This window comes from Corvus moneduloides, chromosome 6, assembly GCF_009650955.1.
Source record: "Corvus moneduloides isolate bCorMon1 chromosome 6, bCorMon1.pri, whole genome shotgun sequence".
Classification (NCBI taxonomy): Eukaryota; Metazoa; Chordata; class Aves; order Passeriformes; family Corvidae; genus Corvus; species Corvus moneduloides.
In genome coordinates, this window is record NC_045481.1 from 2,421,821 (window position 1) to 2,449,264 (window position 27,444).

General features: G+C 54.9%; 2 protein-coding genes across 13 annotated transcripts; both read left to right on the top strand.

Annotated features, from left to right (window-relative positions):
• The first annotated feature begins 1,538 nt into the window (after positions 1-1,538).
• GNG2 (G protein subunit gamma 2) lies at positions 1,539-22,690 on the top strand. Of its 2 annotated transcripts, none has more exons than XM_032112276.1 (4): positions 1,539-1,824; positions 20,377-20,443; positions 21,341-21,456; positions 22,274-22,690. In XM_032112276.1, exons 3-4 carry the CDS (start codon positions 21,370-21,372, stop codon positions 22,400-22,402), a joined length of 216 nt encoding a protein of 71 aa, XP_031968167.1. In that variant the 5' UTR covers positions 1,539-1,824; positions 20,377-20,443; positions 21,341-21,369; the 3' UTR covers positions 22,403-22,690. The 2 variants fall into 2 exon arrangements, with proteins under 2 accessions (XP_031968167.1, XP_031968168.1); XM_032112277.1 differs by lacking the exon at positions 1,539-1,824 and adding an exon at positions 19,458-19,550.
• Positions 22,691-23,438: 748 nt separating this feature from the next.
• On the top strand, positions 23,439-25,899 carry LOC116445565. 11 transcript variants are annotated; one of them, XM_032112268.1, is made up of 3 exons: positions 23,439-24,141; positions 24,193-24,223; positions 24,278-25,899. In XM_032112268.1, exons 1-3 carry the CDS (start codon positions 23,456-23,458, stop codon positions 24,776-24,778), a joined length of 1,218 nt encoding a protein of 405 aa, XP_031968159.1. In that variant the 5' UTR covers positions 23,439-23,455; the 3' UTR covers positions 24,779-25,899. The 11 variants fall into 11 exon arrangements, with proteins under 11 accessions (XP_031968159.1, XP_031968166.1, XP_031968153.1 ...); XM_032112275.1 differs by having other exon boundaries at positions 23,439-23,856; positions 24,194-24,223; XM_032112262.1 differs by having other exon boundaries at positions 23,439-24,325; positions 24,362-25,899.
• Positions 25,900-27,444: the final 1,545 nt, after the last annotated feature.

Below are 27,444 nucleotides of genomic sequence, written 5' to 3' on the forward strand. Positions count from 1 at the left end.
GATGTCGGGATGCTGTGCCAGGCTGTGCAGGGCAGCGGAGGAAATCAGTCATCGAAGGAAATCAGTCAGCGGGTGTTGCTGTGGAAACGCGAGGGGAAACCCGGACCGTAGCAGCCAGCGCGGCTCTGCCAGGACCCTGCGGAGCCTGGCCGGGGGAGGGGTGACACACAGCCCCCGTGTCCCCCGCTGCGGCCCCGGGGGGCTCCCGATGTCACCCTTTTGGGATGTTCCCAAAGGGAGCTGCATCCCGCGGTGCTGCTGCTGCTGCTGTGGGCGCTGGCAGCGCTGCTCTGGGGGCTGCGCCCCTCCCCAGCTCCGCTGTGCCCCCCGCCCCAGCCCTGCCTGGGGGACACAGGAACTTCTTTTCTTATAAATCATGGGATTCCAGGATGGTTTGGGTTGGAAGGGAGCTTCAAGCCCATCCCATTCCACCTCTGCTATGGGCAGGGACACCTCCCACTGTCCCAGGCTGCTCCAAGCCCCGTCCAACCTGGCCTTGGACACTGCCAGGGATCCAGGGGCAGCCCCAGCTTCTCTGGGCACCCTGTGCCAGGGCCTGCCCACCCTCCCAGGGAAGGATTTCCATGAGGACACAGCTGAGCTGGGGCAGGTGGAGGAAAAGGAAAAGCCGCCTTATAAAAAACCCATCAGCTCCCTCCAAAGTCTTCCACCTGGAATCCCTCAAACTGCGGTGTGGGCTCAAATTGATGGAAAAGAAAATATAAAATACTGAGTGATCCTCCCCTGAGCTGGGCCCTAAATGGGAGCTTTTGAGTGAGGAAGGGTTTGAGGGACAGGGAGGGGTCTGGGTGTGCCAGAGGGATGGGGGCTGTCGGTGAGGGAAGGGATGGGAGGGATCCAGGGTTTTGGGGGGCTTGGGTGACATGGAGGGATCAAGGCATGGGGTGCTTGGAGTGGTGTAGGGGGTGAGAGGGGGCAGGGATGGGTTCAGGGGGGCTGTGGGTGCAGGGATGGGTGTGTGGGGTTCAGGGGGTGTGATGGGGTACAGGGGTGGTTTAGGGGTGGGATGGTTCGGGGGGGGATATGTGGGGTTCAGGGGGTGTGATGGGTGCAGGGGGGGTGCAGGGGGTGTGATTCGTTCAGGGGGGCACATATGGGGTTCAGGGGGTGTGATGGGTGCAGGGGGGTGTATCTTGGGTTCAGGGACAGTTCAGGGGGTGTGATGGGTGCAGGGGGTGTGTATGGGGTGCGGGGGGGGCTGGGTGTAGGAAATGTGGGCGCAGACGGGTGTGGGGTGCAGGATGGGGGTACAGCGGGTGGCTGTGTGGGTTGTGGGGTTGGCACGTAGCGTGTGTGGGGTGCAGGGTCGGGGCGTGAATGGGGCGGACGAGGGACAAGGGGCGATATAAGGGACAGGAGATGAGCAGAGCCACGGAGAGGGGCTGGCGCGGGGTGCGGGGCAGGGGAGGAGGCAGAGGGGTCTGGGCAAAAGCGATCCGCACAACCCGGGGATCGCAGAGGAGAGCAGGAGGAGGAGGAGAGGAGGAGGAGGAGGAGGAGGAGGAGGAGAAGAGGAGGAGGAGGAGGAAGTCGGGGCTGAGCCGCTTCCTGTAGGCAGCGGGATGAGCGCAGACAAAGCTGGGTGGGGACTCGCCGCTCGGGGCTGCTGCTGACCACCCTCCTCCTCCTCCTGCGGCCGCATCCCTCCGGCCCTCCCTCCTCCATCCCTTCCTCCATCGCTTCCTCCATCCTTCCCTCCACCCATCCATCCATCCCAGCGTCCGTCCATCCATCCCTCCATCCGTCCGTCCGTCCCGCCGCCGCCCGCCCCGCGGGGACCGGGGCACCGCCGCCCGCTTCCAGGTACCGCCGGGCACAGGGGGGAGCGGGGCTGGGGGCACTGGGAGCACTGGGAGCACTGGGAGGGCTGGCACTGCCCGCACCGGCGCACGGTGGGGCTGGGCAGGGCGGTCCCCACCCCCGCCACTCGCTGTCACTGACCCCCGTGGGGACCGAGCCGCTCCTAAATCGGCAGAAAATCCCCCCAAATCCCGCAGGGAGCCAATCGCAGCATGCTCCGACCCCACGGGGACCCCACAGTCTCGGGGGGCGATGGGGGCGCGGGGGTCCCAGCCCCCGGGAGCCGGGAAGGTGCCTTGTACAGGGAGTTCAGTCTCCCAACAAAGGTTGGATTTAGAGGGTTTGATCCTCCTTAATCAACTGATTTGCCATCACAGGCAAGGCTTTCTCCGTGGATGAATGAGGCGTAGTGTTCTTTCTTTCCCGATTTTTTTTTTTTAATCACGGGAAGGAAGGAGCAGGGAGACTTTCCCAACCCCAAATCCCCGCAGCAGCCTCAGCTGCGATCAGCCCCAGCCTGGCTTGGAGGGATTTGGGGTGATGTCCACGCAGGTGGAAGGGCATCCGTCCTGCTATCCCTTACAGCACTGTCCCTCTCCCAGCGTTTCTGCCAAAATCCGTATTTTTCCCAGCAGTGCTTTGGGTGAAGGATTCCCGGGAAAATCGCCGGGAAGATGAGCTCAAGGAAAACTGGTCCAGGGCTCGCTTGCCCCAGTGGGAGGGGAATCCAGCAAAAAGCTGCCAGAGGGAAGATTTGGAATAGATATTAGGAGGAAATTCCTGGCTGTGAGGGAGGGGAGGCCCTGGCACAGGGTGCCCAGAGAAGCTGTGGCTGCCCCAAATCCCTGGAATTGCTCCAGGCCAGGTTGGACGGGGCTTGGAGCAGCCTGGGATGGTGGAAGGTGTGGATGGCACGGAACGGGATGGGCTTTAAGCTCCCTTCCAACCCGAACCTCTGTGATCCCATGATTCTCGCCTCCTTGGTGGAAAATGATTTATATTTAAGGAGAATCTTGGCGCACAGCGATGCCCCCTCATTAATCAATTGCTAATGAGTTCCTAATGAACTTCGAGCACGGTACCCAGAGGGCAGTGGCTCGGAGCAGCAATGATCTGCCACCGCTGCTCCTGCTGCTGCAGGTTCCATCAATTATTTCTGTCCCTATTTCCCCCTTCCCCCCTGAATTGCCCACGATCCATCTCCTCACCAGCGATCCCGCGCTCCTCACTCCTGGAAAAGGGATCCTGGAAAAGGGGCTGGGGCCGTGTGGATGGATGACAGCAGCCTGGCAGCAGGCTGGAGCCAGGCACTGAGGATTTTTCCTCATAACTGGATTTCCCTGGATGCAACTGGAGCATGCGATTTTAATCCTCTTTCCTACCATATGGCCGCTGGCTGGATTGAAATATGACTCAATTAATTATTGCCAGGAAAGCCCTGGGGCCAAGCCTTTCTCCAGGAGGAGGTTTGGAGGTGCTCCCGGGGTTCTAATGGAGCTTTTCTCACCCTGTGCCGTGGGATTCAGGGATGTGGCTCAGCCCCATCCCACCCCAGCTCCTGTGTTGGCCCTCCAAGGCCGGGCATCGCCCCAGCTGCTCCTTGGCACCAGTTTTGGGGCTTTTTTCCGGCATTTCCAGCCTTGCAGGAGGAGGCAGGGATGCTGCTTGATGCAACGTGCTGCCGGCTGCTCACCTGGAACGCGAGTTCGGCATCACCTGGATAACGACTGGAGGCAGCCTCGCCTCCAAAATGGGATATTCCCAGCTGGGGAGGACCTGTGGTCCTCACACGGTGCCCACATGTGCCCATCCTCTCTCCCAGATTCCCTGGGAGCTGCCAGCTCGGCTGCCAGTGGATAATACACCAGCACGAAGGATCTCGGGGGGTTTTCTCCTCGCAGCCATGAGCTGGTGGTGGCCTCGTGGGGCACATTTTGGATCTGGAGGAGATGATAACTGAGGCTGCTTCCTGGCATGGGGGTTCTCAAGGCCAGGAGCAGGCAATCCCGGTGGGATTCCCATGGATTGATGATGGCTGCGAGCCGGCGAAGAAGCTGTATTATTATTATTATTATTAATAATAATTATTATTATTATTATTAATCCCCAAGCCCGCCTGCTGCTTTGCCACCCCGTGCCAAGTGGAAAATGCAATAAAAAGGCAACTTTGTCGGGATGGGCAGTGCCGTCCCACCTGGCAGCCCCGCGGATGCTCCCGCTGGAATTCCAGGGGCACGGTGGTGGCTGGGGCGCTGCTTCTCCCGCTGAATCCCGGTGAGTCACCGAAGGAGGACAGGCAGGCGCTGATGCCGGCTGTCCCCACAGTAATTAGGGCTGGAGAGACGGTGCTGGAGCCCCACGGACCCCCCCGTCCCCAAAAAGTGCTGCCCAGGGGCGGCTGTCCCGCTCCATCCCGCGCATCCCAGCCGGGATGCTCCAGCCCGGGACGCGTGTGGTGCCTCCCGGGACCACGGGACTGTTCCCTCCCTCTGGATCGCCCCGTTTCGGGTTGGGAATAAGGGGTTTATCTCGGGAAAACACCATTTTAGGCACGAGTGGCATCAGTTCTCAGCGTGACTTGTCCAAGGATCTCACTCCTGTGCCCGGAGCGGGATGGGAACGCGGGATGGGAACGCGGGATGTGTCCGTGTGTGTTCACAGCCAGCACGGGAGCGGGAGGAACGAGCAGAGTGATTAGGTTGGATTTTCAGTTTTTCTTGCTTTTCAGGCTCTTTTCTCGTTGTTCTCCCTCTCTGGGCTCAGCCCCTCTTGGGGAGGAGGGATGGGGGCAAAGGCAGTGGGAGGTGGAACCTCATTCCACGGAACAGGATGAGGTCCATTAACCAGGGAATTTTTGTGCTTGCCCTTCCCCAGTTTTATTCCCTGCTCACTCCCAGCACAGCTTTCCATGTGCATTTTTCCTTCTGGGTGCCACATGCATGGTGCAAACCGCCCAAAACCTCTTCCTTTGGAGCAGCCTTGTCCACCCAAAATCCCGGAGGGAATGGCCGGGGGGTGTCCTGGTCCTGAAGCTCGGGATGGCTGCAGGGACAGGGGCTGTGGCTCCCGGCTCTCTGCACACGTTTGGCACGAGCTCCATGGAGAGACAGGGAAGGACAGGATCCAGCTGCTAGGAGAACACGGATTTGGCTCCGTGGAGAAATCAGGATTGCTCCAAATCCCCTCCAGAGTGGCTGGGACGGTGTTGGTCGGGCGTGGATGTTGGGTCAGGCCAGTGATTGATTGATTGATTAATTAATGATGCCTTCGATTAGAGATGTGCAAGGGAATCGCCGGCGCTTGATGCAGGATCAGGGAATGAGGGAATCACGGGGTGGCTGGGGTTGGAAGGGATCTAAAAGACCATCTGGGATGGGCGAGGACACAGCCGTGCTGAGGCTGGAGTCTAAAACCGCTCATCTCCTGCATCTCGTGCGGGAATGCTGGACTCCAAGCACCAACAGGACCACTGGGAATAAAAATCCCTCCCGAAATGGCATTGGACCAAGCTCTGAAAAATCAGCACCTTGCAGCTGGATAATTCCTGGGAAGCAGCTGCACCAGCACCTGCTTATCCTCCCAAACACAATTCGTTTTCACCTTATCTCGTCCTTCCCTGGCTTTTCACTTGGCAGTTTCCTTCCCCCATTGTCTGGCATCGTCATCCTCGTTAGAACCCGGGTTAATTAGTTCATCCAAGGGAAGCTCCAGGTGCTGCTGGATCATGGTTGGAGTTCTCAGGTGTGGGTGATGCTCTCATGCAGCATCCCCGAGCCAGCTGAGCTGTGGGTTGGTTATTCCAGGGGTGCTGCTGTGCTTCCCAAAGTGCTGCTCCTGGCACAGCTGGACACCCGGAGCCGCTGGATGAGCTCCTTTCGCTGGGCTGGTGTCTCAGTGTAACAGGTTTATCTTCCTGCCCTCACCTGCTCTCCCGAGGGATTTGGGAAGGAAAGCTGGCTCTGTCCATCCCTAGGAACAGCTTTCCTGGCTGGAGAGGTCCTGGATGGGCAGCTGCAAGAGGGATCTGTGTGGGAAGGGGCAGCCTTGCCCGAGCCTTGGAGCTCATCAGGGATCCGTGCTCCTTCCTGGAGATCCCTCCAGAAGGGAAAAATCCCTGGCAGAGCATGGGATATTCCCACTGCAAACTCCTCGGCGTTGCTGGTGCCACCAGGCTGCTCAGCATCCTTCCTGCTGCTGCCTACAGCATCCCCTGTCCAGGGGGATAAATCCCTGCTCCAAAGCCTGGCTGCTTCCTGCTTTTCCTGTGCCTTCCAGCTGCCTGTGCCCATCCCTGCAGGCAGAGCCAGCAGCTGCAGCGGGGACCGCAGGGATATCGGTGCCATGGGGACATCGGTGCCCTGTGCCACCACCAGCCCCTCTGTGCAGAGACACAAACCTGCTTCTGGCAGCTTCCAGAGAAAATCAGTGCTGAGAATCCCCCTGCTCTGTCTCCTCCTGCACCTGCCTGGAGCCCCAGTGTTCCCAAGGCTGGCACCTCCAGGAAAACGGTGGCACTGCCGGGGTGGGTTCATATGCTCATTATGGTCATTATGATCATTATGGTCATTATGGCCTGGTCGGTCGGGTGCTGTGGGGTCTCATGTCAGCCCTGCTATACTGGGAAACCTCTGGCTTAGAATCATGGAATTGCTTAGGCTGGAAAAGCCCTCTAAGATCTTCAAGTCCAACCATTCCTCCAGCACTGCCAAGCCTGCCCCCAAGTGTCACATCCACACGGCTTTTAAATCCCTCCAGGGGTGGGGACTCCACCCTGGGCAGTGCCTGAAATTCCTGTGCCGTTTTTGCCAATTCCCTGTTAATAATTTGTTTTCCCGGTTCCTTTGCCAAGGAACAGACGTGGTGCTGAGCCCCTGCAGCCAGGGAAAAGCCACCATCGTGGTGGGACCCACACGGCTCCCTGGGGACAGGCAGAGTGTCCCTCTGCAGGGATGTGGAGGAGCCCTGTTTTCCCTCTTGTTCCCATCCGAGCTGTGTCCCAGAGCAGAGACCAGGAGCTGGATGAAGTTCAGGAATATTTCACCTGTTGCAGCATCCCCTGGGATGGCACAGGGAGCGCTGCCAGGTGTCCACGAGTCACAGCCTGAGGCTGTGAATTCTGAAGGGATGCTGGAAGGAAGTTGAAGGGATTCTTCAGGCTTCAGTTGTCTTAAAATCCTCCCTGAAGCCGTGACTTGCTGTGCAGGAGGCGTGGGTTTGGAGGAGTTTTGGGGTCATTTTGGGTAAGGAAGCACCAGCTGTCAGCAGATGTGAGATGCTCAGCGTTGATTTGATTCCCCTTTGGAGCCTTTGGTTTTCCTTTGGAGCAGATGCACGGAAGGGAAGGAAGGAGAATGAAGAAGGTGTTGAGAGTCAGGAGTGCCAGAAAAATGTCTCCACAATCCCGCTGTCACCAGGAGACACCAGGGCAGTGCCAGCGTGTCTCCACCTGTGACATTTGTCATCGTTCCAGCTTTGTTATGTCTGCAGCCAAAGGTCCTCTGCACATAAACCTTGGGAGAAACAGGCGGGGCTTGGGCTGAGTCTCCTGAGGACAGGAAAAATTCCCAGTGCCCAGAACAAGTCCAGAGGAGGCCACAGAGCTGCTCCAAGGGTTGGAGCCCCTCTGCTCTGGAGCCAGGCTGGGAGAGCTGGGGGTGCTCACCTGGAGAAGAGAAGGCTCCAGGGAGAGCTCCGAGCCCCTTGCAGGGCCTAAAGGGGCTCCAGGAGAGCTGGAGAGGGACTGGGGACAAGGGATGGAGGGACAGGACACAGGGAATGGCTTCCCAGTGGCAGAGGGCAGGGCTGGATGGGAGATTGGGAAGGAATCTCTGCTCTCACCCACCACTCAGGGCAGATCAGAGCTGTCCCCATGGCCATCAAATGAGTCCATGGGGGTCCAGGTGTCCCCAGGATGTCCTGCAGGAACATGGCCAGGTCTTCTCCATGCTCCAGGTCTTCTCCATGTCTCTGAGTGCCTTCTCAAGGACTTCCTACCCCCCTTGCTGGGTCTGCAGCAGTTTGGGGTCTGTAGCTGGGGGATCACAGCCTATCTGAACCTCTTCTAATTAATCTCCAGGCCTGTGGCTGCTGCCAGAGCAGCTCTGATCCTGCTGGGAAGTGCCCAAGCAGAGCTTTCCCACCCTGGGAAACGCTGCACATGGACCAGGCCTGGTGGATTCCATGGCTTTGTGTAGAACCTTGGGAAGAGGCAAGGGCCTGGTGGGGACAGAGCTCCAGTGTGACCCTGGGACAGCTTCAGTTGTTGGGAAAGGCTTTGGGTTCAATTCTTGAAGCCTGCCTGTGCTGCATCCCTTGGATTTTTGAATATCCTGGAGACGTGGAGGTGTTTGTGTGGCGCCGGCAGGGCCGGCCCCATCAAAATCCCTGCATTATTTATCAGCTGGTTTAATAGAATTGCTCAGCCTCACATCCTTGCTCAGGGATTTGTATCCACCCCCGGTGCTTCCCTCACTCCCCACTTAATGCCAGTGGCAGCGGGGGGGGACTCTCCCTCCTCCTTCCTCCCTCCACACCGTGAACAAAAACAGGGAATGAAGGGAATAAAAAGATTATTTTAATGCAGCAAGCCAGGCTTAAGAAGAGGCATAAGCAGCAAATAAGGGAGGCGCTGATTATTATTTTTTAAGCCCAAAATCTAAGCCCTGTGTAAGTGCTTCTGTTGAATGATGGAAAAGTTAGGCTGGTTTTGAATCCACGCTGCTCCTACATCCTCCCTGGAACTGAGAGCCCACAAAGAGCAGCTGCTTCCAGTGCTTTTACAGCTCAGGAAACATACAGGAATCCACTGGAGCTGAGGTTTTCCCAGCAGCAGGTAGGCAGGGGAAGGTGTTTATCCTCGGGAAGGCAGCTCGTGGTGGCAAAGGCAGTGATTCCAGAAGGATCAAACCTCTGGGAGCGGACACGGAGGGGGATAAATGAAGCACGTGAGGCCACGGCATGGGTTGATCTCTGGCACATGAGGGATCCGTGCATGGGAAGGGAGGGAATCCAGCTGTCTTGTGCTGCTTAATCCAGGCTTTGCAGCCTTCCTCGGGCTTCCAGTTTTTCATCCTTTATTCTTTTTTGCCGTGTAAGTGTAAAACCACCGCCCAGGCTGGCGGCTTCTCCTGCCGCCCGCGTAATCCTGGGCTGTGCTGAGCATGTGTCATTCCACAGCCGGGATGGTGGGAAAAGCAAGGCCCTTGACTCAGCAGGAAGCGTGGCAGGGATGTTCTGCCAGTGTTTTAAGGGGAAAACAGGCTGGTTCAGGGATTCAGGGCTCTGTAGGAAAGCTGAGATGTTATGTGTGGAGGTCAGTAAGCAATGAGGGTGGGTGAGGACGGAAAGGCTCCGAGGGCGCAGCTGGGGAGGGAAAAGCCAATTCTGTTGTTTTGCAGGAGCAGTGTGGTCAGGGAAAATGTAGGTGGGTCAGGCCTGGAGCAGAAGGAAGCTGCTGAGCACACGCTGCTGCTGCTGCTGCTGCCTCTCGGCCCCGCGCCACGTCCCTGTCCCAGTTCTGCCACGCCGGCCGTGCCCTCCTCTCCTCATTCCGCGGGAAGGGCCCAGGTGTACTCACTGCCTCCGTAGCAGGGCCTACTTTAGCCCGGAATGCAGCAGGGCACAGGGGAAAAGGAGGCAGCAGCGGGGCAGGGAGTTAAATTTAATTGGGATAATATGGGTCAGCGCGGCGACCGAGGGGGAGCGGCAGCACCGACAACCTACTTCTGCCTGCCCGCCCAGCTAACCCGGTTTGAGCTCTGCCAGGGCTCCAGCCCTGCCTGCATCCCTGCCCCGATCCACACCTGCGTCCCTGCCTGCATCCTTGCCTGGATCCCCGCCCACATCCCTGTGTCCCTGTGTACAGCCCTTTCTCCATCCTTGCCCAGATCCCTGCTCGCATCCCTTCCTGCATCCCTGCCTGTATTCCTGCTCACATCCCTGCCCAGATCTCTACCTGCATCCCAGTCTGGATCCCTATTCACATCCCTTCCTGTATCCCAGTCTGGATCCCTGTTCACATCCCTTCCTGCATCCCAGTCTGGATCCCTGTTCACATCCCTTCCTGCATCCCAGTCTGGATCCCTGTTCACATCCCTTCCTGTATCCCAGTCTGGATCCCTGTTCACATCCCTTCCTGCATCCCTTCCTGTATCCCTTCCTGAAGCCCTGCCCACATCCCTGTATCCCTGTCTACAGCCCTTTCTCCATCCCTGCCTGCATCCCTGCCCTCATTCTTGCTTCCATCCCTGCCCAGATCCCTGTCCAGATCCCCACACACATCCCTGTGTGCATCCCTGCCCACATCCTGCTCACATCCTTGCCCAGATCTTGTCCACATCCGTGCCCACATCCCTGCCTGCACCAGTTCCTGCATCCCTGCCTGCTCCAGTTCCTGCATCCCTGCCTCTGTTTCTGCCTGCATCCCTGGCCTTTTCCTTGTTTGCATCCCTGCCTGCATTCCTGCCCTCATCCCTGTGGAGCACCCCCTCTCACAGCTTCAGCTTTGCCAGGCTGTGAAATGTCAGAGCCAGCACAAGCCACAGTAAATTCCTTTTCAAAATTCTGGGTTGCGGAAATACAGAATACACAGGGAATTTTTTCCTCTTTTTTTCTCCTTTCTTTTATCTTTTCTTTTTTCCCCTCTTATTTCCTCCTTTTTTTCCCTTTTTTTCTCTCTTTTTATTTCTCTTTTTTCCCCCTCCTTTCATACCCTTTTTTCCTCTCTTTTTCTTTTCCCTCTTTTTTTTTTTTCCCCTCAGAAATCTGCTAAACCCTCCCCCGTTCCATGTGGAGCCTCCACCTGCACATTGGGATGTGGCCCTCAGCAGATGCTTCACTCACTTCACGGCTGTCTCAGGGATGCGAAACCCTCACAGCCCCAAGACAACGGGGTTTTTACCCCACAACCCACGCCTAAAACACACCAAATCCCCCAAAATTATCACAGAACTCCCATCTCCGTGTGGCGCAGCCACTGTTGGAGTAGTGGCTCTAAAGGCACCAGCTCTGGATGCTGTGAAAAACCTGGAAAAGAAACAGAATCCCTGAATGGTTTGGGTTGGAGGAGACCTGGAAATCATCCAGTCCCACCTCTGCCATGGGCAGGGACAATTCCCACTATCCCAGGTAGCTCCAAACCCCGTCCAGCCTGGCCTTGGACACTTCCAGGGGTGGGGATAAAGAAGGAAAATCAATAGACCAGGTTGCTCCAAGCCCTGTCCAACAAGATCCTAAACACTTCCAGGGATGGGGTTAAAGAAGAAAAATCAATAGACCAGGTTGCTCCAAGCCCCATCTGACCTGGCCCTGGACACTTCCAAGGATGGAAGGAAAACGAATACCAAAAAAAAAAGGTAAAAAAAAATTCCCAGCCTTGCTCCTTCCGTGGTAAGGATGGGAAGAGGAACACCAGGCAGCAGCCCTGGGAATTCTCTCCACCCTCTCAGCTGGGCTGCGGCCTGTTTGCTGTATTTGAAGCTCGAAATAGAGCCTTATGAGTAATGTGGTTCAGGTGCTTCTCACCAATTAATTAATTCTTTTGCACGCTGGATACCTAATTAAAGCAGTCTCAGGTAATTCCTGGGGGGGGGCTCAAACTAATGGGGCTGCTGAACGGGGTTGTTTCTCTGCTGATGTAACTCACTGGGTGATTCCCAGCGGCTGCAAAGGGTCACTGGGCTCCCTGCGAGTGTTACTTAAAATAAAATTCTAATAAAGGTTTGATGGGGGTGAAATCATCCGAGGATGATTTCTCATCACGAGGATTTCTGCAGCCCGAGACTTTGCCTGCTGCAGGAGGTTTTTTGGGGAAAAAAAGGTGAGGCTCTAGCCAAAAAAAAAAAAAAAAAAAAAAAAAAGGGATTTGGGGGTTTATTTGAGCTGAAAACTGCCTTGCAGAGGGGTGGGCCCAGCAACCTGGCATGAAAATCCACATTCTCCTTCCCATTCCCTGTGGAGGTTGCCCCCTAAAAATAGGATTTTTTAGCCAAATCAGGGCAATGTCTTGTCCCAGTTCCTCTGGGGTGGCTGTATCCTCACGCCAACGAGCAGGGATTGGTAAATCATGGAACCATTTAGGCCGGAAAAGACCCCTGAGATCATGGAGCTGAACCATTCCCCAGCCTTGAATTCGGGGTGATTCATGTGAGGCTTGGGGTGGGTTTGTCCCTTTCCAAATCCTCTTGGAAATGTGCTGCTGGGAGAAACAGCTCCATTTGCAGCTCTCTCTTCATCTTCCCTTCCCTTCCAATCCTCATTTCCCATCTTCCCATCAAGATCTTGATCTCGACCCTGGCCAATACTTAAGAGCGGGATGTTAAAAACTGAAACCCAAGACTGGATCTGTTAATTAACATGAAATAATAGGTCTTGGCTGCTTCCCTTAATTAAGGGTCAGGAGTTCAGAGCTGGATGAGCAGATAAGGAAGAAATTCCTGACTGGGAGGGTGGTGAGGCCCTGGCACAGGTTGCCCAGAGAAGCTGTGGATGCCCAAACCCTGGAAATGTTCAACGCCAGGCTGGATGAGTAACTTGGAACAGTGGAAGGTGTCCCTGCCCTTGGCAGGGGTGGAATGGGATGAACTTTAAGGCTTCTTCCAACCCAAATCCGTCTGGAATTCCATGATCTGTGTGCAGGAGATACTCCGATCCATCCATGGATTTCAGAGAATTTCCAAAGCCGTGTGCTCTCCTCTCCTCCACTCCTGTGCTGCAGCAGCCTCCAGTCTCCCAGTGGCCTCTGGGTGTTGTTTAATGTTTTATTAAACCTTAAAAACCCAACCTCCCCCCAAAAAAAGCCATTAAACCTTAAAGCATTTTCATTTTCTGTGAAGTGCAGCTGTGGCAGGGCTGAGCCCTGGTGCAGAGCACGGGGTTGGAGCTGGGGATGGCGTGACAGGATGTGTGCCCTGCTCTGTCCCTGCTGGGGTGTCACAGCGAGTGACAGCCCGGGCCCCTTCCCTTCTGTGTCACAGCAGGAGGAGATGCCAGCCTTGCTCCCAGTATTTGGGCATCCTTATTGCCCAGGTATCTGGGCATCCTTATTGCCCAGGTATTTGGGCATCCTTATTCCCTGGTATTTGGGCATCCTTATTGCCCAGGTATCTGGGAATCCTTACTCCCTGGTATCTGGGAATCCTTATTCCCTGGTATTTGGGCATCCTTATTCCCCGGTATTTGGGCATCCTTATTCCCCAGGTATCTGGGAATCCTTATTCCTCAGGATTTGGATATCCTTATTCCCTGGTATTTGGGCATCCTTATTGCCCAGATATCTGGGCATCCTTATTGCCCAAATATCTGGGAATCCTTATTTCCCAGGTATCTGGGAATCCTTATTCCCCGGTATTTGGGCATCCTTATTCCCCAGGTATCTGGGAATCCTTATTCCTCAGGATTTGGATATCCTTATTCCCTGGTATTTGGGCATCCTTATTGCCCAGATATCTGGGCATCCTTATTGCCCAAATATCTGGGAATCCTTATTTCCCAGGTATCTGGGAATCCTTATTCCCCAGTATTTGGGCATCCTTATTGCCCAAGTATCTGGGAATCCTTATTCCTCAGGATTTGGATATTCTTATTCCCTGGTATTTGGGCATCCTTATTCCCCACTGTTTTGGCATCCTTATTTCCCTCTGTATGGGCATCCTTTCTCCTCAACTTTTGGGTATCCCTGAATTCCCCAGTATTTGGGCATTCTTGTTCCTTGGTATTTGAGCAGCCTTATTCCCCAGGATTTGGGCATCCCTATTCTCTGGTATTTGGGCATCCTTATCCCTCAAAATTTGGACATCCTTCTTCCACCCAGTATTTGGGCATCTTTATTTTCCAGTATCTGGGCATTGTTATTCCCTGATATTTGGGCAGCCTTATTCCTCAGTATTTGGACATCCTTATTCCTCAGGATTTGGACATCCTTATCCTTCACTATTTGAACATTCTTATTCCTCAAAATGTGGACATCCTTGTTCCACCAGTATTTGGGCATCCTTATTCCCCAAATATCTGGGAATCCTTATTTCCCTCTGTATGGGCTTTCTCATCTTTCAGTATCTGGGCATCCTTATTCCCTGATATTTGGATATCCTTATTCCTCAGTGTTTGGGTATCCCTGAATTCTCCAGTGTCTGGGCATCCTTATTCCTCAGTATTTGGACATCCTTATTCCCCAATTATCTGGGAATCCTTCTTCCCCTCGATGTGGGCATCCTTATTCCTTGGTCTTTGGGCAGCATTATTCCCCAGGTATCTGGGAATTCCTTATTTGCCCTCTGTGTGGGCATTTGTACTCCTTGGTATTTGGGAATTCTTATTCCTCAGAATTTGGGCATCCTTATTCCCCAGTATTTGGCCAAGGGCAGGGCACACCCAGAGCCTGATCTGCTCCCACCACTGGGATTATCCCTTGTGCACCAACACTTTTTCCCAGGGTTTTCCCCCAAACAACAACCCTGGAGCAGGCTGGGGGCTTGCTCAGCTATCAGTGTATCCCTAGTGGCATTCCCATGGTTTTGGACCCTTTTTCCAACTCTGGAGCAGGTCTGTGCTCCCTCCCTGTGGTACTGGGATGGAGAGAGCCAACATCTTGTAGGAATGGTGGCAGGAGGGACCGGAGCAGATGTCCCAGAGAATGAGGGAGGGACTGGAGCAGATGTCCCAAGCTGCTGCTCCTTCACCTGAACAATCTTTATAAAAAAACCATAAAAACCCTAAAAAACAAAAGAAGGAAGTGGAGGATGGTTCCTGTTTGTCTCGGTTTGAGCCGTTAGGGGCCTGAGAGAAAACAAACAGCTGAGGTTCCCACTGCACGCGATGCCCACGGGGCAGGGGCTGCTCCAGGGAGAAGGGACAGACCGGGAATGTGAGGCTGGAGCCTCCTGACTCCATCTGGGCTGCGGTCGTGGTCAGCTCTGGCACGCGAGGTGGGTGAAGGGCACATCCCGAGCCAGGCTCTCTGCAGAGCCAATTCCAGTGCTTTGCCTTGCCTTGATAATTCCCATCCTTGGAAATGCCAGGTTGGACATCGGGGCTTGGCGCAGCCTGGGACAGTGGGAGGTGTCCCTGCCCATGGCAGGGGGTGGCACTGGGTGAGGTTTAAGGTCTCTTCCAAGCCAAACCATTCTGGGATCAATAACTGGGACTGAACCGGGCGCCCATCCCACCTCTCCCGTTTGGCAGGAGGGATCGGATGCTGCTGGGATAATGAAGCCGTTTCCATGGAAACAGGCTCGTTTCTCCACTCCGTCGTCTTTGAATTCATTCATTTATTTATTTATTTATCTGCCGGCGCGTCTCCGACCTGCAGGCTGCTTCCCAGGGATTTAAATACCGTATTGGATATCCGGGATAAAAAACTGGCTGGGAAAGGGAATAAAATCCCTGTGGAGAGGGGCTGGGAGCTGTGGCTGGAATCACCGCTCAGGATTAAGGTGCTTTGCCCCAGGGAAGCCCACAGGCACAAACCGAGCTCAGACCATTAAGGAAAGAGTGAAACATTTGGAATTTGGGTGTTTTAAGGCTCCTTCCCCAGTCAGATCTGTAACTCCCGTTGGGATCGGTGGGACCATCCCATCTCCCACCCCCTGGAAAACACGGCTCTGCTATTTTCTATTTTGCCTGTTGTATTTTTGTACTTTTCTGGGTATATTTAGCAATTTTTTTTGCAGCTGAGCTGCCTATTTTTAGCCATGGCTTTTAGCAAAAGCCACAAGATGCCTGGCAAAGCCATCCAGCCCCTCACGAAGGATTCCCACGCTCCAGCCGGACGGTGACCGGCAGCATTCCCAGTTCTCCCTTCTGGATGCTGCATCCTGGCTGGTTTTGAGGAGGAAAAGGCAGTTTTTGGGAGAGCCTGCAGTGAGAATGCAGTGAGCCCCTTTTCTGTCCAAAAAAACCCACCCCTTTTCCGAACCAACCTCCCTCCTGGGTGATGCCTGCCTGGTAGGAACAAACCTGATCCCTGCTCTCCCCAGAATCCTGGCTGTCCCAGTGGGATGCCCCCACTTTGCTATAACTGAGTGGAAAATGCTGGTGCATCAGGGTTGAAAAATGTGACTCTTTCTGAAACCAAGGAGCAGGGAGGTTTCTGCTTTCACCCCAAAAAGGAGCTGATTTCGGGGTGGGTGCTGCTGCTTTCGGTCTTTGCGGTGAGGGAACGGAGAGGTTTCAGCCTGGCCAATGTCAGCACTTTCTGTTTCATTCCTGCTTTTCCTTTTGGTTCAGAGGGGAGAGAAGGGTTTTCTGGAAAGCAGAGAAAAAGCTGGCTGGGAGGTGAAAAAAGCATGGAAAATTGAATCCTGGAATCATTCAGGTTGGAAAAGCCCTCTAAGATCATTCCCCCAGCTCTGCCAAGGCCACCACTGGCCCACATCCCTGAGTGCCACATCCACATGGATTTTAAATCCCTCCAGGACTGACAATTCCAGTGCCTCTTCCTGCCTATTCCAATTCCAGCTGGCAGGAGAGGATGTGTTGCACAGGTTTAAAAGTGGGAAGGACCACAGCTGGGTGGGCAAAGGCCTCAGGCCTCGAGAGATGCAGGAGGTGTCTCGTGACAGCCATGAGATCTCACTGAGTGCCTGTCTGCACTTCCAGGAGTGTCAGGAAGTGCTTTCCAGGGATGCTTCCCAGGGTCAGTGCTGCCTTTGGACAGTGACAGGCCCAACCCAGTGCAAAATGTGCTTTGAGAGACCCTTTCTGCAATGGCAGTGCCAGTTTAGGGTAATTGCACTAATTAATCACCCTTAAAATCATAACATTGTGGGATGGTTTGGGTTGGAAGCAATCTCAAAGTTCATCTTTTTCCACCCCAGCCATGGGCAGGGACACCTTCCACTGTCCCAGACTGCTCCAAGCCCCATTGTCCAACCTGGCCTCGGACACTTCCAGGGATCCAGGGGAAATACCATTTTTTTCAACATTCAGGAGAATTCCAATCCCCACCCACACAGACCCTGAGCTAAAACTCAACTAAAAGAGGAGAAGAACCTCAAGGAGGTGCTTAAGCTCTGATTCCATGGGCTGAGAGCCGGAGCTGGTGATGGATCCAGTACAAGGCACCCAGATTCCAGGATCCTCTCTGCTCCAGAGCCTCTCAGCTCAGCTCTGTGCAAAGCAGGCAGCAGCTGGTGCTGACGAGGAGCTGGCAAACGAAGCTTAATTACTCCTGCAAGCAGAGCTGGCAGCTCTGGGGTGCCAGAGCCCCACAGGAGCCCAGGCTGGGAGGGGAGAATGGGATGGCAGCTTAGCAGGAGGGCTCAGCATCAAGAAATGCTCCTTTTGCGGTGGCTTTTTTTGGGTTGGATGTGCCATTTGGTGTGGGAATGCATCCAGGAATCCAGGTGGAGGAGGGCTGCTTGTCCCTTGGCCCAGAGTAATGGTGGCTTTTAGCTCAGAGCACTTTAAACCCCGATCTCATCCCATCAAGCTGCTCCACATCCACATTTGTTGCTCCACATCACGGGTGAAAGATGAAGATTTTGGCAAAGCTGGAATGAGCGGACACAGCTGCATCAGGGATCTAGGATGTGCCTCGCTGTTTGCCCACCTAAATCCCGATTTTTGGTGCCTGTTTGGGCTGGGTGACAGAGGAAAATGTCATCCAAATGTATCAAAGGCTCTTCATTCAGCAGACAGCAACAAATGAGGTGGTTTTTTTGGAGCTTAGGGACCATCTGGGAAAAATCAGCAGCAAAACTGCCGTGCCCAGACATTTATTGCCAGCGTTTTTCATGGAATCATGGAATGGTTTGGGTTGGAAGGGACCTTAAAACCCATCTCATTCCAACACTCTGCCATGGGCAGGGACACCTTCCACTATCCCAGGTTGCTCCAAGCCCCGCCCAGCCTGGCCTTGGACACTTCCAGGCTCAGCTTTTCTGGGAAACCTGTGCCAGGGCCTCACCACCCTCCCAGGGAAGAGATTTAAGCCCAGCTGAGCTGCTGGAGCATCCTCCTCTCCTTCAACCCCTGGTTCCTCTTTACTCATTGCAGTCAACCAAACACCACCCCAGAAAGTATCCTCAGATCCGAGGAAAAATGCCAAAATATTTGAGCGTGGCATTTAGAGGGAAGTTGATTTTCCAGGCATTGTATTTCCTGGCAGTGACATCCCTCCCTGGGCAGGCACAGGGATGGGAAGTTGCAGAGCCAGGGTTGGAGATGTGATGGATGCAGAGAGCCTGCCGGACCCCATTTGGGGAATCTGGGCATTCCCAGGATGGTGGAGTGATGGCAGCACTTGGATACAGGTCACTGAGGGAGCTGTGCCAGCATTATCCCAATTAATCAGCAGGTCCCCTCCATCAGAGCTCAGCTCCTGGCCCCAGCCAGCAAAATCCCAAGCATGAAGCTGAAACCAACGTGCTTCCCAATATTTCCTGGTCTTCCCGTTACCACAGGGCTGCTCTCACACCCGGGAAGGAGTTTTATGGCATTCCCAAGGGAATTCAGACAGCGCCTTATTTCCCTCACTTAATGGCACGTGCAGTGTCTGGATAATGGGATTCCTGCCTTGGAGCCCACAGGTTAATGAGTCCTTTCTCATTATGTTCATGCTAATGATGTTTAACACAGCCAGGACACAGATATTGTCTCGTTTGGGCTCTGCACTGTAATTGCAGCTCGGGATCTTGCCAGCTTGTTTGGATATGTGTCTGCTGTGCAGAGGGGCCGTGGGTTATTTACGTGTGTGGAAAGGGGGGAATTCGTTTAAAGGGATGCAAAAAAGCTGGAGAGGGACTTTGGATGAGGGCCTGGAGTGACAGGACACAGGGAATGACTTCCCACTGCCACAGGGCAGGGATGGATGGGAGATTGGGAAGGAATTGTTCCCTGGGAGGGTGGGGAGGCCCTGGCACAGGGTGCCCAGAGAAGCTGTGGCTGCCCCTGGATCCCTGGCAGTGCCCAAGGCCAGGTTGGACGGGGCTTGGAGCCACCTGGGACAGTGGAAGGTGGCCCTGCCCATGGCATGGGTGGAATGAGATGGGATTTAAGGTCCCTTCCAACCCAACCCATTCCATCCCTCTGTGATAAATCCAATCCAAACAAAAAACCCATAGGAGTCTGTGTTTACTCCTGGCGGTCCCACACCTTCCCGGGGGCACAGTGGGGTCTCCTGACTTTGGGATTTAAAAGCTGCCTTTGTGGCTGCCCTGCTGCTGCTGCAGGGCTGTTTTCCAGGGCGGGACCTTCACGAGCTCACTTTGAAGTGTCACCTGCTGCTTTTTTGTTATCCACGGTGGAGGAAACGCCCCAGGTTTCCCCAGGGGTGGAAATGCTCTAAAACCATCCCTGGCCCCAGACTGGTTCTCGTTTCTGCTTGAAGCACCTGCAGAGAGGTGCGGCCGAGGGTGTGGTGGCTCCTGGGAGGCTCCTCTGAGGTGGCTGAGTTGCCCCAGAGTCCCCAGCATTGTCCTAGCAGGCCTGTGCTCATAGGTGACCCCTCCCACCCTTCCCTCACCTTATTTTTGGGGCTGTTTTCCTCATTTTAGTGCCCCTAGGGCTGGATGCCTTAAGAGCAAGGGAGGGTTTCCTCATAGGAGGGTGGCAGCAGGGTTGGATATAGAGAATTATTTAAAGGAGCAGGGCTGTAAGAGCCATGCAGATGATCTCAGCAGTCCTCCCTGCTCCCACAGATCCTAAACATGGAGTGACTGAAGTCCCTGAAGCGATTCCCTGCCACTGGAGCAGGTCCTTTGTATGGAAGGGCACAACACGGAATCGTTTAGGTTGGAAAAGCCCTGGAAGATCAAGTCCAGCCATTCCCCCAGCGCTGCCAAGCCCACCATTACCCACATCCCCAGATGCCACATCCACACATCTTTTGGAGCACTTCCAGGGATGAGAATTCCACCAGGATGGCATTTGCTGCCTTAGGAAAGTCTCTGTGGCACCCAAACCATGCAGCAGCAGCAGCATCTTGGTTGAACCTGCCCCAGCTTTCCCAGCTGCTGTGCCAGAGCCACGGCACACTCCATGGCTTTGCAGGGAAAAGGAAAAGCAGGAGGGATGCACTCTGCTGCTCAAACCCTTCTCCAGCCCCCCCCCCAAAAAAATAAAATATGGGAGAGATGAGATAAACCCACCCAGAAACAACGCAGGGGCTGAGCAGAACCTCCAGCAATGGCACGGAGCTGGGCCTGGGGGGAGCACATCCAGCCAGGAGCTCGGGCTGGCACTGGGAGCTGGGCTGGAGGATTTTGGCAGCATTCCCCAGGGGATGCTCCTTCCACCCCAGCACGAGCTCTGTGCCCCAGACAGAGTTAAGTCCCTGCCCTGTCCCTGTGCATCCTCCAGCCCGCTCGGCTGCCGGGGCTGCCAGCAGCCCTGGGCTACTTGCCCGCTGACTGAAACCTCTTCCTGTGCTGAAAACCTCGCTGAATGCAAACAAAAAATGTCACTGGGGGGCTGGGCTTGCACGGCACAGGGTGAGGGACACACGGAAGGAACCCGGGGTGCGGCACCCGGCGTCTGCGAGGGACTTCTGGGGTCCCTGGTGCCGTGAGTGATGATCCCATGGAGCCGAGCCCCATTTTCTGTTCTCTTTATTTGTAGGCAGTGAAGGGCCAAGAGGAGCAGAGCTTCCCTTAGAGGCACAAATCACCGGAGAGATCGGCTTCTGGTAAAAATTAACCCCTCCTTGTGCTCCCCTCCTCGTCCTCAAACCGCGGCTGGCCCTGGCGTGATTCGTTCTCCCAGCACAGGCACCAGTGCCACGGTGATTTCTTCGATAAACCCCTCTCTCTCCAAACCCTCTAAATCCCAAAAGATGAACTTGAGCCCTCAGCTTTTCCTTAAAACACCACAATTCCCTTATTTTAGGGCTTGTCCCATCGCCCAGGGGTCTCGCTGTATCCCGCTATTGCAGGACATCCCGCAAAACCCCCTTTTTGGAGCTGGCAGGCAGCCCCAGCCAGGCAGGAGCACTGCTGGAAAAGCCTTGCTGCTGGAGGAGCTGGATGCTGGGACTCTGCTGCCTCTGCCAGAGCTCACTGCTGGGAGAAGGTGCCGGAAAAACATCCGGGATCCAGCCCGGCGTGGCCTTAATGAGCATCCCCTGCCTGCCTGGGGTAGAAATCTCGAGAAACAGGAAACTCCAGCATCCTGTTTAGCATCTCAATGTGCAAACTGGCAGCAGGGACAAAGCGAGGCACAGGGACACACACTGGGCACCGGCACGGGCTGGATGATGGGCAGGGAATGAGCCTGGCACGGCAGCTCGGGCTGCTGGAGGAGCCTGTTCCCTGATTTCTGTTGCTGCCACAGGTTTTCATGGAACAGCAAACACCAAAGCACAGCTCAGCTGGAGTCCTGCTGCTGCAGGCTGGGCTCTGGACAGTGCCACTGTCACCTAAGGGGCATCCCTGCTCTGGGGACGATGGCACCACTGGCACTGTGTCCCTCACCCCGTCATTCCAGCGGCTCTAACACTCCACACGTGCAACCCCAACCCATCCTTTGGGGGCTTGCAGGGCTGGGAGCAGCCCAGCAGCTGATCCCGGTGTGTTCCTGCCCGCAGCCCGTCCCGGGAGCGCTCCTGGCCTGCCCATGGCTAGCAACAACACTGCTAGCATAGCGCAAGCCCGCAAGCTGGTGGAGCAGCTGAAGATGGAGGCCAACATTGACAGGATAAAGGTAGGGATTCTTGGGAGCTGCCTGTGGGAATGCTGGGAGGTCCTGGCTGCTGCCCAAAGCTCGTGGCAGGAGCTGGGATGTGGAGCCAGGTGGTGTTTGTGGAGGATGCTCTTCCAAGTGATCCTGATGGCCCTGGCTGAACAGAGGGAGATGCTCACCCATGGAATCATAGAATCCAGGAATGGTTTGGGTTGGAAGGGACCTTAAAGGCCACCTTGTTCCAACCCCCTGCCATGGGCAGAGACACCTTCCACTAGCCCAGGCTGCTCCAAGCCCCGTCCAGCCTGGCCTTGGACACTGCCAGGGGTGAGAGGCAGCTGGAAGCATCACCTGGAGCCCCGCTGGGTGGTGGGAAGGAGTGACTGTCCGCAAGGCATCTGAGCTCCTTGCTAAGAGCTTAAATCCAGGGGGAGAAGTGCTCCAGGGCTGGGATGAGCTCTGGTGGTTTGGGAGCTGCTGCCATGTCTGGAATAAAGAGCAAGGTTGGTGGCTGAGGGCAGGAAATGCTGCTGTGGATGTTCCTGCCAAGGGATGCGTGAGAGAGCCAGCAGGGATGCTCGAGTCGGTCCTTGTCAGGTGAAGGATGGGGATGGGGAGAAGGCTGGGAAGGCTGGGAATGAGAATATGGGCTGACAGAGCAGCTCAGAGCCCAGAGGTGAAGAACCAGCCCCAGCAGGGATGTGCTGCCACGGCGTCGGTCGGGTTCTTGCCTCAGATCTGTGGTTCCCTGCCCAGGGATGCTGCCAGCTCTTCCCTGCTGGTGGCACCTCTCCAGGTGCCATGTCCTGTCCCTAACACAGGGCTCCTCCTTTTCCAGGTGTCCAAAGCAGCAGCAGACCTGATGGCGTACTGCGAAGCCCACGCCAAGGAGGACCCTCTATTGACCCCCGTCCCGGCCTCAGAAAACCCCTTTAGAGAGAAGAAGTTCTTCTGCGTGATCCTGTAAACCCTGGAGGAGCCTGACGGGCACTCAGGCCACCCTGAACACTGATGTAGAGTTTTTAGGAATGGGGACGACCTGCTGGTCCGCAGAATTTAAACAAAAATAAGTAAAAAACACGGCCTGGAAGCTACAGAGATGTGCATGTTTAAAGAACCTGGCCACCTTTGGGGGAATCAGATGATCTGCATTGCGAGGCAAAAGATCTGAAGTCTGTAGAGTTGCCTAGAAAGAGAAAAACAAAACAAAACAAAACAAAACAACAAAAAAAAAAACCCCAAACCCCAAACCCATGTAAAGAATAAATCCGTGTCACTTTTCTGCTCACAAAATTGTTTGATTGTTCCGTATTTGAAGCACCAGAGTTGTGCTGAGCAAAGTTAACTGCTAAGGATGTGTATAACCTTCTTGGAATGACGTTGTTGGTTCCTTTCCAAGCTAATATTTTTGGTTTAAGTTGTCAGATATATAGCGACAGGTGAGGTGGCCGTGCTGTTAACTCAGTGTTTGGTCTTGTGCTTTTTCATTTCTGGCTGTAGCGTAGCAGGGGGGGCCGAGGGGACACCGGCAGCTCCTGCCTGTCCCCCACGTGCTGGCAACTCAGCAAACCCCACTTTTTACCATTCTCTCTATGGTTAGCTTTGGTTCTGCAAGTAAAAGTGGTTCCTGTGTCGTGCTTGGTGCTCCATACCCCTGTGATGACATTCAGTGGTAGTGCATGAGAGTTTGATTCCGTTCATCCGCTCCAGACTTTTCTTTTCTCGCGTTTGGCACCACGTGCTGGTGGAAGAAGCCGTAGGGAGGGAACAGAGGCAATTCTGAAAGCAAAGAGAGCTCCTGAGATGCCTTAGACGTGCCTGAAATACCTCCTGCCACAGGGCAGGTGCCAGCCCGGCTGCAGGGCGAGCCAGAAATCCGAAAATCAAAGCCGACCACTTCTTTCCGGGTCTTTCCTTTCTCCTACACCTCTGTGCCTCTGCCCTCCTCGCTTGGTCCTGCTCTTTTCCCGGTTCCTGGCAGCACTTCCTTCCCTTGGGGCTGGTCTGGAATGTTGCTGGGATGTTGTTCAGTGCTGGGATGCTGCTTTGTGGTGGGATTCTGCTCCGTGGTGGGATGCTGCTCCACCATGGAATGCTGTCCCACCATGGGATGCTGCTCCACTATGGGATGCTGCTCCATGGTGGGATACAGCCCCACTGTAGGATACAGCTCCATGGTGGGATGCTGCTCCACCATGGGATGCTGTCCCACCATGGGATGCTGTCCCACCATGGGATGCTGCTCCGTGGTGGGATTCTGCTCTGTGGTGGGATGCTGCTCCACCATGGAATGCTGCCCTTTGGTGGGATGCTGCCCCATACTGGGATAGTGCTCCATACTGGGATGCTGCTCCATGGTGGGACACTGCCCTGCAGTGGGATACTGCCCCACGAGGGGATGCTGCTCCACCATGGAATGCTGTCCCACCATGGGATGCTGCTCCGCTATGGGATGCTGCTCCATGGTGGGATACAGCCCCACTGTAGGATTCAGCTCCATTGTGGGATGCTGCTCCGCTATGGGATGCTGCTCCATGGTGGGATACAGCCCCACTGTAGGATTCAGCTCCATTGTGGGATGCTGCTCCACCATGGAATGCTGCTCCACAATGGGATGCTCCTCCACGGGATGCTGCTCCATGGTGGGATACAGCCCCACTGTAGGATTCAGCTCCATTGTGGGATGCTGCTCCACCATGGAATGCTGCTCCACAATGGGATGCTCCTCCACGGGATGCTGCTCCATGGTGGGATACAGCTCCATGGTGGGATGCTGCCCCACAGTGGGATGCTGCCCCAAAATGGGATACAGCTCCATGGCAGGATGCTGCTCCATGGTGAGATACAGCTCCATGGTGGGATGCTGCCCCACAATGGGATGCTGCTCCACCATGGAATGCTGCTCCTCCATGGGATGCTGCTCCATGGTGGGATGCTGCCCCACAATGGGATGCTGCCCCACAATGGGATGCTGCTCCATGGCAGGATGCTGCTTCGTGGTGGGACACTTCTGCCCCTTCCTTCACCCACCGCCTCTCCCATTCCCGCTGCCCCCTCACCGCCTTGGGAAGGGCCAGGGGAGCAGCCCTGGGAGCCGTGGGGCCGCCCCTTCACAGAGGTGCCTGATTCCCTGTTTACACATGGCCTGGGCTCCGGGCCAGGCTGGGGAGTTATTCCCAGGCCTTCTTCATCCGCTCCCAGCTCTCGGGGGACGCACGCCACCTTTTTGGGCTCCTCCTTGGGTCCATACTTATGTGGATGTGGCTGGTCTAGCAACTCCTGGCTTTCCCCACTCATCTGTCCTCCTGGGAAACTTTGGGAATCATCCCTTTGGGAATCATAATGTGGGGATTTAGGTACAAAATGAGCTGGGTGTCACAAAGGGGTTTGGGGGTCTGCGGTGACCCCGCTGAACCAGTTCTGAATCAGGTGTGAGCTTAAAAATCCCTGTGGATCCGGGAGGGCAAAAGTCTTTAGGTACCTTTTGGTGACTCTTTCTAGCCCGTAAAAAAGTGCTTTTCGGTTTTTCTACCTTTTCATACTCTTTTTCTAGTTCTTCTACGGAGAAGGCCAGCTCTTCTCACACTGGACTCCAAACTTTTGGCATCTGGGAATGTTTATAAGCCACGAGATGGTCCCAGCCACCCCCCAATTCCCCCAATTTTTGATCTTTTTACTACAGCTCCCGTAGCTTTAGGATGAAGGGTGGATGAAGTGGTTTGCTCTGCAGCTGGTTTCACTCTTGGTGTTACCAGGCAGAGATGTAAAAACCCCATCCTGGGTTTTGCCTTTTCTTTTGAATCTGATTTATTGTCACAGAGAGTGCAGCGCAGCCGCTCTGACCCGGGGCTCCCACCCCCCCTTCTCAAACGCTGCCATAAAAGTGGTTTGTAACAATTTTTTTAAACGACTTGCCTCTTTTACAACTCGAGTTCTTGATAACTTAGACGACGAAATAAACCTGCATGAATACAGGGGAGCGGGGAGGGGGAGATTTTGAAGTAACCCAAACTACTCATCGAAGGTGTTTTATGTTGCCGGGCCTGATTTTCTGTTGGCCGTGGTGTTGCCCTTGGTGTGCTGCCAGGTATTTCACCCCAGTATTTCTATTCACACAGATCTGCCTTTGCCAGCCAAGCAGAGATCGCCTGCCAAGGTTGTTTCCCCTCCTCACAACAAAAATCCCAACCACCCCTCCATCCCCGTGCTGGATTTCCAGCCTGGTCTCACACAACATTCCACTACCCCCAGGCTTTTCAAGAAAAAATATCTGGAGTACTGGAAAAAGGACTTTTATTGTCTGCAGAGATTGCTGGTGGCAAGTCTGTCCATGCTTTGCCACCCTGCCAGCAGCAGGATTTTGGGGAGGGGGTGGTTGCAGGCGAAAGCCAGTCGTGGTGTAGCGCATCCCCATCCCACTTGGTCTGTGTACTCGTTGGAAATAAACTTTTGGATTTATTTCAACCCTTTGGAGATGCTGTTCTCTGTGTGTCGACCTCTGGGGAGGTGGGATCCTGGCTTGGTTGTGGTTGGATGCAGTTCCCAAGGGGGTTTCCCACTCAGGAAGGGTTTAGCAGGAGTTTTGGTGCCTGTCAGGGAAGGAGGGTGAAGCCTCTTGGGGTTCCAGCAGCTTTTTGTTCCCTCAGGATGAGGCAGGTCAGGGGAGAACAGGCTCGTTCAGGGTGGGGCATTGCTCCTTGCTCAGAAATTGAGACACCTAAAATTCCCAACTTCATTGTCCATCCCTTCTCCTCTCTCCTTCTTCTCCCAGCCCTGGCACTCAGCACAGGAGCAAGACCAGAGGAGGCCGTGGAGCTGCTCCAAGGGCTGGAGAGAGCTGGAGAAGAGAGGGATCCAGGGAGATCTCAGAGCCCCTTCCAGGGCCTACAGGAACCTTATAAAGAAGGACAGATTTTTATAGGGCCTGGAGTGACAGCAAAAAGGGTTTTAAACTAAAAGAGGGTTGACTCAGACTAGATGTGAGGAAAAATTTTTTATGAGGAGGGTGGGCAGGCCCTGGCACAGGGTGCCCAGAGAAGCTGTGGCTGCCCCTGGATCCCTGGAAGTGCCCAAGGCCAGGTTGGACATTGGGGCTTGGAGCAGCCTGGGATAATGGAAGGTGTCCCTGCTCATGGCAGGGGTGGACTGGATGAGCTTTAAGGTCCCTTCCAACCCAAACCACTCCAGGGTTCTGTGATTCCGTGATTCTTCCTCATTCTACTGCCAAAACACCTCCTGATCACAGAGTCAAACATCCTCTGCTCCAACCAAATTCTCCACATCCTGAATTTTCCCTCCAGTTCCACGGGACCCTCAGGGGGGAATATTTTCCCAGCAAAGCTGCTGGACACACTTTGAGGCTGCTTGGCCTCAGCTCATTCCTGGGGCTGGGAACAAGGTGGCACCATGGGTTCTGAAATAAAACCACCAGCACTGATCCCAGCATGGATCTGTGCTGATATTCCCGTTTTCCAAGCATCTTGACAAGAAGCAAGACCAACTCCCAGCCCCTCCATCCTTTTCCGTGTCCATCAGAGCAACTTAAAAGCAAAATGGTGTCACAGGGAAGGAACGAGCCAAGTCTCTCCTCGCCTGCCAGGCAGCTCAGCTGTTCCAAACCTCCCTGGCTCCCTTCCAGCTCCAACGCTTGCTCCCTTCCATCCTCACCTCCCCAGGCTTCAGCTCCGGAGCAGCAGCACCTTGGAGCCAGCAGCATCTGCCGAGCAGGAGGAGGTGTGGAGCTTCTGTGGAGAGCGTGGGCGAGATGCTGCTCCCTGCGCTGCTCCCAGCCCTGCCCGGCTCCCTAATGAGAATAAACCCATCTGCGCTAATTGTGTTCATTAGCTGGAAGCCCAGCAGCTCCGCAGCGGGGAGAGGAGGAGCCCAACCCATCTCCTGGGCAGGGATTTGTCCCGCGTGTTGCTGCAGGAAGGGCTGGAGCCACCAGGGAATGAGGGGATTCTCAAATCCGGGGTGAAATCCAGGGATGGGTTGGGAAGGGTTGTTCCG